Source organism: Salmo salar, chromosome 19, assembly GCF_965601325.2.
Source record: "Salmo salar chromosome 19, fSalSal1, whole genome shotgun sequence".
Lineage (NCBI taxonomy): Eukaryota > Metazoa > Chordata > Actinopteri > Salmoniformes > Salmonidae > Salmo > Salmo salar.
The window spans coordinates 14,592,594-14,605,869 of record NC_138309.1 but is presented as its reverse complement, the minus strand read 5'-3'; the positions used below and the strand labels follow the sequence as shown (position 1 = coordinate 14,605,869).

The following is a 13,276-nucleotide window of genomic DNA, read 5'->3' as shown; positions in this document are numbered from 1 at the left end:
CGGGCTGTTTGTACGTCTGTCTGCTACGTACAGCAGGAATTATATGGCACCCTGCCAAGCAGCAGCCCCGGTGGAAATGTTAGAAAATGATGCACATTCCATTTTGCAGATGTGTTCGTGGTGGAGCGTTTCGGGTTCACATGCTGTGGTGGGTTTCTGTGTGTGTGATGGGGGGGGGAGGGCAGGTCATTCCAGAATATTGGGATTCAAGCAGTAGAATATCCCTGACAATTGTTAAGGCCAGGTCCCAGCAGGTAACAGACAGTGCTACCAGTTCTCTCTTTGGCTGACCCGTGAAACACAGCAAACAGACAATTGATAACCCCCCCCCCCCCATCTTTATCAGGTAGAGTAGCTGAAAACAAAGCAGGAAGCTCAGGAGTATAGAACGAACCAGGGTGTGATCTTAGTTCCCTTTCCCACACCCACTCAGCACCAGCAGGAGCACTAACTCCTTCTCTTTATCCATTTGTCGAACTCGCCTTCTCTTCATCTGTCCATCTCTATTCACTCCTCTTCAAAAGGCAATGGAAAATTCCCCAGCTGAACAGACAACACTGTATCAGGATATGAATCTATCTTCAGACTGTGGAGTGGTTGGTTCTCTGTACAGATTCTCATTTACTCTTCTTTCCATAAAGTTTAGGCCACTAGGCAGGTAGCCGAAAGGTTGCTGGATCGAATCCCTGAGCTGACAAGGTAAAAATCTGTCGTTCTGCCACTGAACAAGGCAGTTAATCCACTGTTCTCCGGTAGGTTGTCATTGTAAATAAGAGTTTGTGCTTAACTGACTTGCCTAGTAAAAAAAATAGGTTTTGAATGTAAAAAAAGGTTTCAGGTGTGATTATTGAATTAGTAGATCTTTTTAAAAAACCATGCGTCTTTCTTTCACATTCGTCACACTGTGACCCACACTTAAATTCACCGACCTTTGGGCTGGCTCGTAATGAGCCCTGGCGTGCAAAGCAGGTCCTTGAGAAATGGGAGTGATATGGAAGGGGATATATCCTGGAGATATGGCGCCATCTGCAGTTCATATAGCCCAGCTACAGTTTTATCACTAAACCAGAAGATGGTGCTGAAAATACAAATGCATCTGACAAGATAAAGGGACCAAATGGTTTCAGAGCCAATAGTACCAAGTTTAATGGTAGTTTGGATAATCAGGAATAAAATCGTTTTAGAAAACAAGCAGCTGTACACACAGAAATTAACCTCACAGACAATAAATACAATCAATCAGCATAGCTTCCCACAGTAGCCGACAGGGAAATTCGACATGGCTATACAACAAGACAGAACAGAGAGAAAGAAAACTAGCTACAATTCTGAATAGGCCTACGTGTACCTGATCACTACAAAACCAGGAAGGGTATCTTATGACAAAAGCAAAATGGAGTACACTCAAAGGTTTGACAACAGAATAGAGTCTAAAAGCATCTATTTAAAAAGACTTAGCTGACTACGGTTTTACTTTCACTTTAATACAGTGAGTGACAAACGCAACTGAATAGTATGAGTTTTGAAAGCATGATCCAAATAAAAACAGCCTACTATGTTGCAAAGCTCTACAGTATACTAAGTCCAGACAGATGCACTGATAGTGGTTTTGTCATCTTATTTTGTTTTATAGATACTCAACGGAAGTGTTCATTTTTCACCACCAAAACAAACAGGGAATGTTATCTAAACTAAAAATGCTGGAAATAGAAGGGGGGGGGAATCCTACAGTTGGCCTGGTTTAAAGGTCAACATCCCTGCCGGGTTGCTGATCCATCTCAATCGCATTTAGCTATAGCAAATCATTCTCTGTGCAATTATACCTATATTAGAAAGAAAGGCTGAGAGGATAGAACCAAAGCACCCTTCCTCCAGCGAACCCTTAAAGCAAGCCACTCGCTCTCGCTGGATAATGTGGGCACCAAGGGGCTTAAACTGCACTAGAAGAATCTAGAACCGAAGCACCTCAAAACACATCAGACAGTGAAATCAAATGTGAAATCAATATGATTGATGGAGAACCTGGTATATTACAGTCATGTGATGAAGCATTTACTGCAGTTTTGAATGGGTCTTCTTGGCTGTTGTTTTTATAACATCTCAGCATCGTAATGAAGAATGTAAAACCTTGTTTTACAGTGTTTTGCTTGCTTGCTGCTTATGAGGTCCAGCGCCACCAAGCCACCTTCATCCTGTCCCAGACTGCATCTATAGAGTCAAAAGCTGGGCGGACATCCAGGATGGAGAACTCATAGGTGTCCTTGTTGATCTCTCCGTCGTAGTAGTCGATCACGTAGCGGACTTCCTTCCCACAGCGGTCCACGATCCAGTCATGACGGTCAAACGGCAATTCATATCTGTAGAAACAAATTTACGTAAATACATTATACTGTGAAATGAACTGTGTAAGCATATCAAGGCACTTCCGCTTTCAAATTACCATGTTATGTTGACGCTTCAATTCAGAATGTACTCTCTGCACAAATAACTTCTTACAGAAACATTTTAAAGTTAAACTCACCCCATCCAGTGACGCATTCGAGCCCTTGGGGAGAACTCCTTAGCTTTGCCACCAAACCGTTTCAGGGATGGACCACATGGACATTCCCTAACAAGTAACATGTCAGTGGGGAACAGGTCAATTCTTTACATTTATTTCCCCATTAAAAAAAACAAACATTTTGTAACAAAGTAAAAGAGGTGCTGGATCTGGGGGCCAGACGGGTTATTGATGTGTCAGCCTGGAAGGCCTCTAAAAGGATGTAATCCATGATTAGCTTAAGTATTAACTATGACCAACTATGAATAAATAAATCCATGATTAACTAAGTACTTGATATACTGGCTCTGAAACGGTTCCGTATTTTTTTTTCTACTCACCCGGCATGGAGGGCCTCCCACTTAAGAATCTCCTGCCATGCTTGCTCGTTGTTGGTGTTGTGGATCTTGATGATGTTGGACATGTCCTGCTGACCCAGTTCATCTTCCTTCCAGCGCCACCTGGTGATGAAGAGGTTAACATGGCTGGTGAGAAATTGAACCTTTCTGCTGTTTTAATGCTGCAATATGTAACTTTTTGGGTGACCCAACTAAATTCACATAGAAATGTGAGTCATAGATCTGTCATTCTCATTGAAAGCAAGTCTAAGAAGCAGTATATCTGTCCTATGTGTGCCATTTCTTTGTTTCCCACGCTCAGGTTTAGTTTTTGCGTCTTATACTTTCGGTTTTGTACACCAGCTTCAAAAAGCTGAAAATACAATAATTTAGGTTATGAAATGGATATTTCACAGCAGTTTAGATGGTACAATGATTCTCTACACTACACAAACTGAAATTAGGCGAAATATTAGAATTTTTGCAACCAGGAAGTGAAATGGCGGAGCAATTTCTGCATAGTGCATCTTTAAAGGACAGAAGTGCTGAGTGATTAACTGAAATTGCAGTTATTTTTCCATTTTTAAACTTTAAACTTTCTGTGAGCTCAATGTGCACAAAGCAGTTTCTCTAGAGATAAATCAGACCAGTCTGGACTGTGCAATGTAGTAGGGAGTTGTAGTTTCCAACAGGCCAATATTAGACATAATTGTCACATTCTATGTATTAAACTAACTACAATGACCATAATCCATTGCGCATCTACTTGTCTGGTCTGTGTTTCTCTTACGCCTGCTATGGAAGAGAGAAGAATGCGCAATGGTGAGGTGATATATACAAAATCTAAGTGATTTATAGTTGGTATTCAGCAGTCATAAAAGTATTCCTTATTTACATTGAAATACAAAATAGTGATTTTGTCACATTTGACATTTTTACATTTTAGTCATTTCGCAGACGCTCTTATCCTGAGCGACTTACAGTAGTGAATACATACATTTCATTTTCATTTCATGCATTTTTTTTTGTCAGACAGCATAGGCAGCAGCTCTATAGAGATGAGATGATGACTTGGAATTGAATAACAGCCAAATGTATTATAAACAACAACTGAAATATTTATTATTAAAGTAAAGTAATGTGAATAAATGGGACTTTTAAAAATGGTTTTATTCTGTGTTACAGTATTCAACCCACAATGCATTTAATGCTAAAAAATAATAATCTAAAACTAAATCTGTGATAATTTGGATATAGTCGAACCAAAACGACTGCAAAAAGCACTAAATGCTCAGCACTAAAGGACAGTGCTGCACAGTGTCGTCTCCTGCTTCTGGAAAGCAGTGTTACGTATAACGAGTACTTGCATGTCTACTAAATAAAACTAAAAAAGTCAGACCAAAACACCTCCCAATTACAGTGTGTTCGCAGATAGTCAAGACCCTGCACTTGAATAGCCCAGGCTATATTTTACAGCTTACTATTCCACCATTTTCAGGAAACAAGATCTGCTCAATTGTATCCTTTGTAAAACTACATTGTTGTATCAAAAGTTAGGGTATCCTTACCCCTTTCTGAGCATGGCGTTCCAGAACATCTGTTCCGAGGGGTAGACCCAGTTCTTGCCCGTTCCGGCCCGGGGTATCTTAGACTCCTCTCGGTTCACTGGTAGAGGGAAGGGCTGGTCTGGGGCAGGGACCTGGTTGGGTGGAGGCATCTGGACAGAACAGGATGATAATAACATTAGCCAACATGTTTAACCTTTGTCTCTATCAACATTTATAAAGTTACTTTTCCCTTCACTAGTCTAGTTGAGCACAATCAACCAACCAGCTGAAATCATGGTGAGAAAAAACCCATAAACATGATCTAAAATCAGCCATACTCGACAGCGATACTGCCCCAGAACGGGGTGACTGCAGGTCCCGACCAAAAAATGTAAATCAACTCAGTCCGGCTTTCAACTTACTGCTGGTGAGAGTTGTAATAGTAGCATGCAGAATGTGCAATTTCCAAATTTGGTAGTAAATGGCAGTTTTCCTCTTAGAGAGCTACACTTCAAAAGTATGTGGGCACCCCTTCAAATTAGTGGATTAGGCTATTTCGGCCACACCCGGTGCTGACAGGTATATAAAATCCCTCACACAGTCATGCAATCTCTATAGACAAACATTGGCAGAGAATGGCCCGTACTGAAGAGCTCAGTGAGTTTCAACATGGCACTGTCATAGGATGCCATTTTTCCAACAAGTTAGTTCATCAAATTTCTGCCCTGGTCAACTGTAAGTGCTGTTATTGTGAAGTGGAAACGTCTAGGAGCAACAACGGCTCAGCCTCGAAGTGGTAGGCCTCACAAGCTCACAAAACGGGACCGCCAAGTGCTGAAGTGCGTAGTGCATAAAAATGGTCTGTCCTCAGTGGCTACACTCACTACCGAGTTCCAAACTGCCTCTGGAAGCAACGTCAGCACAACAACTTCGTCGGGAGAGTCATGAAATGGGTTTCCATGGCCGAGCAGACACACACAAGCCTAAGATCACCACGCGCAATGCCAATTGTTGGCTGGAGTGGTGTAAAGCTTGCCGCCATTGGACTCTGGAGCAGTGGAAACGCATTCTCTGGAGTTATGAATCACACTTCACCATCTGGCAGTCCAAAAGACAAATCTGGGTTTAGTGAATGCCAGAAGGCCCCTTAGTTCCAGTGAAGGAAAATCTTAACGCTACAGCATATAATGACAATTCTGTGCTTCCAACTTTGTGGCAACAGTTAGGGGAAGACTCTTTCCTGTTTCAGCATGACAATGCCCCCGTGCACAAAGAGGTCCATACAGAAATGGTTTGTCGAGATCGGTCTGAAAGAACTTGACTCCCTGCACAGAGCCCTGACCTCAACCCATCAAACACCTTTGGGATGAATTGGAACCCCAACTGCGAGCCAGGCGTAATTGCCCAAATCAGTGCCCGACCTCATTAATGCACTTATGGCTGAATGGAAGCAAGTCCCGGCAGCAATGTTGCAACATCTAGTGGAAAGCCCTCCAAGAAGAGTGGAGGCTGTTATAGGAGCAAAGGGGGGGGGACCAACTCCATATTAATGCACATGATTTTGGAATGAGATGTTCGACAAGCAGGTGTTCACATACACAAAAGTATCTATAACCTGTCCGAAATGTCCAGCTGATCAACAAGCCCATGTTAGGCTAACCAGCTATCTAAATCTTGTAGTTATCATGGCCAGATTACATTCCCAGGGGCCTCGACCCCCATAGATTTTTTTGTTGAGTCACTCTGGGATCATATAAGACATGGCAAAATGTGTAGAATTGCAGGAAATAAGCTTTAAAACTGCAACATTTTCTCTCCGCGAACAAGAGGGGTGTATCATTTTGAACCATTTGGGGTTATGAGGTGGGGGTTTGTTACTACTCCGATATCCTCCTGACCTTTGCCACCTAGGACATTTGCCTGAGCGTACATTCTGAACTAGAAGTTGAGTACCCCTGCTCTACAGTTCCACTGGTAGCAGTGAACAGTTAACATGTACATGCATTATCATCATACTGACCATGTTAGTGGGGTCAATGTCAGTCTGGCTTTGTCCAGCTGCTGCTGCCTTCATAGGACACTCCACAAACTCATAGGCCCGGTCCTGGTGCACTGGCCCTGCTGCAGCAGCAAGCTTCTCTTCTGTAGGGGCAGGGGCAGCAGCAGTAGCCTGGTGCATGGGGCACTCTGATGGAGGGGCAACTGCTGAGGGCATTTATGGCAAAACAAAAGTTAGAACACAGATCCAGGGAATAGGAACAGGAGTTTTTCCTTGTCAAGTAGGTGACACAGTCAGGAATAACTCCTTCCCAAAAGAGAAAAGCTCCACGTGATACATCCTCAGAGGGAAATTGTTACCACAACCTGCCAGACACAACAAAGATCATCCAACACATCAATCACTACACAGATTACAAATTGTGCACTATATACTTTGAGAACCTTTATCTCTTGAAGGTTTTGGCATTCGGGTCCAAATGGTCACCTCTGAGCACTTCTACAATGGGCTAATATTATATGGAAAGTTTCAATCAAATCAAAAGAGGTGCTATGAAAAAAAGTGTTTGAATTAAAATGAATTTACCCTACTAACAATAGTACATGGTAAGCAAAGCTCAGGAAAAACTCAAGAAAAAGCGATATAGACCGGCGAGCTATCGGTTCTGGTGATGAAGCAGAGATGGAGCCTACCTTTGACTGGTGCCTGTGCCTGGTGCATAGGACAGCCCTGTGGTGGGGCCACGCCGCCAACAAACGCAGGAGGGGGAGAGGCCATCATAGATTCGGCCTTGACTGTGGGTGGAGCAGGACTGGACATAGTGGCACCCATCCTGACTGACCTGTCCTTGTCCAGAAAGATGGGCTAGAGGACGGAAGTGGTCAGACGTTAAGTTAACACTCGTCAGCCAAAATACTACTTAGCTTCTTGATAGTACAGTAGTTTACTGGCAGCTATTTTTCTGTCTGATAAATGATAGCTAGTCTGGAGAAAAGATCTAACTAGTTACGCCAGCAAATGCAGTTATGTCGCTAGCTAGAAAAAGCCGAACTTGTTACAAAATAAGTTGTATAATTCAGTTACATATTACCTATAAGCTAGCATTAGCTGCTAGCTAGCACTTTTTCAATGATATGTCTAGAAATAGATGTAACGTTACTGAAAACAAAGCGTATCACACCATCGGATATGTCCTCACTGTATAGTTTACTAATCTGATCAACATAAAGGATCATAAGCACAATTTCCAACATCAAATCACCTACCTGGGTCCTTGAAATCACTGGCGCTTTATCACCAATGTCAACGTGCGGACACGTTTCCCACAATGCAATGTACTCGGCACATTAGTTGTTCGATAGGTCGCTGTGACGCTCCGCAGTTGTGAAACAGTTCGTCTTCTTCCTCGATGAGGTTTAACGGCGGTTGGCATCCAATAAATGTTGCATTACTGCCATCTACTAGACTGGAGTACAACTCCCTTATACGTTGCTTGAATTATTCTTTTTTTAAATACCCTACCATCTAACACTACATTCACAAAAAAATAAAAACAAATGAACAGCACCCTACTCCACTATATAAATATATTTAGTCCTACCTCAGGTCAACAACCTGAAAGGATGGGACACCACCACTTTACACACCTTGTAACTCTTCTGAAGTCAAGTCTTGAACACCCAAATACCTCTCTGCAGCTGCGACCACAACCTCAATTTTCCGCGACTTATGTTCCATCCTTGCAATAGAGTTGATAACCATTGCTGAAAATGTAAAAAATCCAAACTTACTGAAACATATATCTGTTGTTGGCCTATCCCTATGTACTGGTACAGATCTACTACTCACACCATATCCTCTCAGGATCCCTCCCCCTTGACCCATCTTCCTCTACTTTCTTCACTGCATCAGCATTTTCTGCACTACTCTAACCCTGGAAACCTCAACCTGCCTCTCTCGCACAGGACATTTCTGATTCCCCGCCCCATGGGCACCCCTACAATTAACACATACCACTACTTCCCCAAAGCTACACATTCCTTTGTCTCATGCCCTTCTGCACACTTCTCACACCAAGGAACCTCCCTCCTACACACTGCTGCCACATGCCTATAAGCTTGACACCTGTAACAACATGCACAAAGTAGATGTCCTAACCGACTTGCCAAAACTATAGTTTGTTAACAAGAAATTTGTGAAGTGGTTGAAAAAAAGGAGTTTTAATGACTCCAACATAAGTGTATGTAAACTTCCGACTTCAAATGTAAGAGCTTCATGTATGAGCTTTTGTGCTGAATACATTACATTGACACAAGTAATTTTTCCAACAATTGTTTACAGACAGATTATTTCACTTAAAATTCACTGTATCACAATTCCAGTGTGTCAGAAGTTAACATACACTAAGTTGACTGCCTTTAAACAGCTTGGAAAATTCCAGAAAATGATGTCATGGCGTTAGAAGCTTCTGATAGGCTGATAAACATCATTTATTTGAGTCAATTGGAGGTGTACCTGTGGATGTATTTCAAGGCCTACCTTCAAACTCTGTGCCTCTTTGCTTGACATCATGGGAAAACCTAAAGAAATCAGCAAAGATCTCAGAAAAAAAATTGTAGACCTCCACAAGTCTGATTCATCCTTGGGAGCAATTTCCAAATGCCTGAAGGTACCACGCTCATCTGTACAAAGAATAGTACGCAAGTATAAACACCATGGACCCACGCAGCCGTCATACCGCTCAGGAAGGAGATGCGTTCTGTCTCCTAGAGATTAATGTACTTTGGTGCAAAAAGTGCAGATCAATCCCAGAACAATAGCAAAGGACCTTGTGAAGATGCTGGAGGAAACATGTACAAAGTATCTTTATCCACAGTAAAACGAGTCCTAACCGACATAACCTCTTGCCCCCATTCGTTTAACGCAGGGCACCTTCTCCCTCTGATCAGCAGAAACACAAACAATTATCACAAGACCACTTCTTGTTACTCTCACCGATTCCACAGCACCCAACTCTGTTTTCACCCACCCTGAAACCACAAAGAGATGAGCCTAAAGGCAAGGGCCCACTTTTTCCAAAAACTTCACTCCTACTGTCACAGACTCATCTTCATCCTGACCCTGGGTGCAAGCCTCGGGGTCAGAGAACTTCACCACAACTACCACCTCCGATACTTCAACCTCATTCACTTCCATTTCTCCTCCTGTCTTCAGCTCACTCCGCTTACACTTTCTACCATTCTTCTTTAACAAACCATCTCCCTTTTTTTCCTCAATTTTTTACTGACTCAAGCTCACCCTCTTCCTCCCTCTCTCTCTTAGATTTCCTCTGCCTCTTCCTTCGTATTCCAAGTATTCGTCTCCTTACAATAATACTGCACTTCTCCTTACAAACATCTTGTTCTTGCCTCCTCAACGGACGCCATTTATCTGGCTGTCACAATCTCTGTACAATCAGCACGAACCCCTCAGGATGTCCAGCCACAAAGTCATAGCCCGTGTTCATGAGCGTCAAAACCGTGGTGTATCATGGGTAAATTGTGACTGACTGACTAATCGATAAATAATATTGAGTTATTAGTTATTTAGGATGCAAGGGGATTTGTTTGCGAAACAGTAGTCCTACAAACGATGGTTTAGTATGTGGTCCCTTCCTACTATAGATTATAATTAAAGCCAGAGGAGGTGTGGTGTATGGCTAACATACAACAGCTAAGGGCTATTCTCTGCACAACGCAACGAGGAGTGCCTGGATACAGCCCTTACTGGAGGTATATTGGCCATTTACCACACCTCTTCAGGCTTTAATTATTAATAAGGGTCCTTATTGCTATTATAAACTGGTTACCAACATAATAAGAACAGTAAACATGTAATTTTACTCATACCCTGTGGTATTGACTGATATACCACTGCTTTCAGCCAATCAGCATCCAGTACCCAAACTACCTGGTTTGTAATAAAATCCATTGTTCTCTTTCGTTTTCGTAATGGATCGCCAAATGACCTATGGGAACTCCTTCCTCTTCACCCAATGTGATTGAGTTGTTTATTAATGTCCAAGATGTTTACAGTCACAGCGACCTGTCACTATAAAAGGCGTGTTTTATGTATTTGATACCATTCCACTGATTCCGCCATTATCACAAGCCCATTCTCCTCAATTAAGGTGCCACCAACCTCCTGTGGCTACTGGTCCTCACTTGACCAATTCCACCAGAGCTGAGACTGACAGTACAATGTTGACTGTGCCAGTCAAATAGCTTCATCTTGGTGGGAGTTTCGAGCCTGGACCTTGATACATATTTAGGCGGGAGTCTCGACCCCGAAGCACGACGGGTTGGAACCAATGGTAACTGTAACTTTATTTTGAAGCATCTGAAGCCAAAACCGAGACAATCAAAGAACACAAGACACAACAAAACAAACAAGGCATTTGTTGTTACCTTTTCTTGGAACACACTTCCCTTATGTAAAAATTAATTCTTTGAACACTTAAAATAATTTAACTTGGCAAGTCAGTTAAGAACAAATTCTTATTTACAATGAAGGCCTACCAGAACGCAAAAGGCCTCCTGCGGGGACGGGGGCAGGGATTAAAAATACAAAATAAAATACAAATATAGGACAAAACACAGATCACAACAAGTGAGACACCATAACACTACATAAAGAGAGACCTAAGACAACAACATAGCATGGCAGCAACACATGGAAACACAGCATGGTAGCAACACAACATGACAACAACATGGTAGCAACACAACATGGCAGCAGCACAACTCCCAGCCTTAGATGAGCACACATGTTGCATTCTTTGCTTGGGAGCTGAACATGCTCAACCGGCTACACAGGGTAGCAACTTTAGAACTCAATGCTGAAACCAAGAGCATTGACATCTCAACTTGCACGTTTTGAGGGTGAAGCCTCTGGATTCTCAGCAGATGAGTCTCCCACACAGATCAATGATTATTCAGAAAGCTCCAGGTCCTCCCTCCTGAATCCTCCTCCCCCTCCCCCCCCTCCTCCCTCTCTGCGGATGACTTCGTCAACCATTTTGAAAAGAAGGTTGACGATATCCGATCCTCGTTTGCTAAGTCAAACGACACCGCTGGTCCTGCTCACACTGCCCTACCCTGTGCTTTGACCTCTTTCTCCCCTCTCTCTCCAGATGAAATCTCGCGTCTTGTGACGGCCGGCCGCCCAGCAACCTGCCCACTTGACCCTATCCCCTCCTCTCTTCTCCAGACCATTTCCGGAGACCTTCTCCCCTTCCTCACCTCGCTCATCAACTCATCCTTGACCGCTGGCTACGTCCCTTCCGTCTTCAAGAGAGCGAGAGTTGCACCCCTTCTGAAAAAACCTACACTCGATCCCTCCGATGTCAACAACTACAGACCAGTATCCCTTCTTTCTTTTCTCTCCAAAACTCTTGAACGTGCCGTCCTTGGCCAGCTCTCCTGCTATCTCTCTCAGAATGACCTTCTTGATCCTAATCAGTCAGGTTTCAAGACTGGGCATTCAACTGAGACTGCTCTTCTCTGTGTCACGGAGGCTCTCCGCACTGCTAAAGCTAACTCTCTCTCCTCTGCTCTCATCCTTCTAGACCTATCTGCTGTCTTTGATACTGTGAACCATCAGATCCTCCTCTCCACCCTCTCCGAGTTGGGCATCTCCGGCGCGGCTCACGCTTGGATTGCGTCCTACCTGACAGGTCGCTCCTACCAGGTGGCGTGGCGAGAATCTGTCTCCGCACCATGCGCTCTCACCACTGGTGTCCCCCAGGGCTCTGTTCTAGGCCCTCTCCTATTCTCGCTATACACCAAGTCACTTGGCTCTGTCATATCCTCACATGGTCTCTCCTATCATTGCTATGCAGACGACACACAATTAATCTTCTCCTTTCCCCCTTCTGATAACCAGGCGGCGAATCGCATCTCTGCATGTCTGTCAGACATATCAGTGTGGATGACGGATCACCAGCTCAAGCTGAACCTCGGCAAGACGGAGCTGCTCTTCCTCCCGGGGAAGGACTGCCCGTTCCATGATCTCGCCATCACGGTTGACAACTCCCTTGTGTCCTCCTCCCAGAGTGCTAAGAACCTTGGCGTGATCCTGGACAACACCCTGTCGTTCTCCACTAACATCAAGGCGGTGACCCGATCCTGTAGGTTCATGCTCTACAACATTCGCAGAGTACGACCCTGCCTCACACAGGAAGCGGCGCAGGTCCTAATCCAGGCACTTGTCATCTCCTGTCTGGATTACTGCAACTCGCTGTTGGCTGGGCTCCCTGCCTGTGCCATTAAACCCCTACAACTCATCCAGAACGCCGCAGCCCGTCTGGTGTTCAACCTTCCCAAGTTCTCTCACGTCACCCCGTTCCTCCGCTCTCTCCACTGGCTTCCAGTTGAAGCTCGCATCCGCTACAAGACCATGGTGATTGCCTACGGAGCTGTGAAGGGAACGGCACCTCCATACCTTCAGGCTCTGATCAGGCCCTACACCCAAACAAGGGCACTGCGTTCATCCACCACTGGCCTGCTGGCCCCCCTACCTCTGAGGAAGCACAGTTCCCACTCAGCCCAGTCAAAACTGTTCGCTGCTCTGGCACCCCAATGGTGGAACAAGCTCCCTCACGACGCCAGGACAGCGGAGTCAATCACCACCTTCCGGAGACACCTGAAACCCCACCTCTTTAAGGAATACCTAGGATAGGATAAAGTAATCCTTCTAACCCCCCCCCCCCCTTAAAAGATTTAGATGCACTATTGTAAAGTGGTTGTTCCACTGGATATCATAAGGTGAATGCACCATTTTGTAAGTCGTTCTGGATAAGAGCGTCTGCTAAATG

At 44.1% G+C, this 13,276-nt stretch overlaps 1 protein-coding gene across 3 annotated transcripts; it reads right to left on the bottom strand.

The window, feature by feature from the left end:
* Positions 1–1,121: 1,121 nt before the first annotated feature.
* hccsb (holocytochrome c synthase b) lies at positions 1,122–7,819 on the bottom strand. Of its 3 annotated transcripts, none has more exons than XM_014157357.3 (7): positions 7,689–7,819; positions 7,116–7,287; positions 6,445–6,626; positions 4,446–4,594; positions 2,881–3,000; positions 2,522–2,608; positions 1,122–2,357 (listed from the first exon to the last, which is right to left on the bottom strand). In XM_014157357.3, exons 2-7 carry the CDS (start codon positions 7,252–7,254, stop codon positions 2,159–2,161), a joined length of 876 nt encoding a protein of 291 aa, XP_014012832.1. In that variant the 5' UTR covers positions 7,255–7,287; positions 7,689–7,819; the 3' UTR covers positions 1,122–2,158. The 3 variants fall into 3 exon arrangements, with proteins under 3 accessions (XP_014012832.1, XP_014012829.1, XP_014012831.1); XM_014157354.3 differs by having other exon boundaries at positions 1,487–2,357; positions 6,445–6,629; XM_014157356.3 differs by lacking the exon at positions 7,689–7,819 and adding an exon at positions 7,514–7,592 and having other exon boundaries at positions 1,487–2,357; positions 6,445–6,629.
* Positions 7,820–13,276: the final 5,457 nt, after the last annotated feature.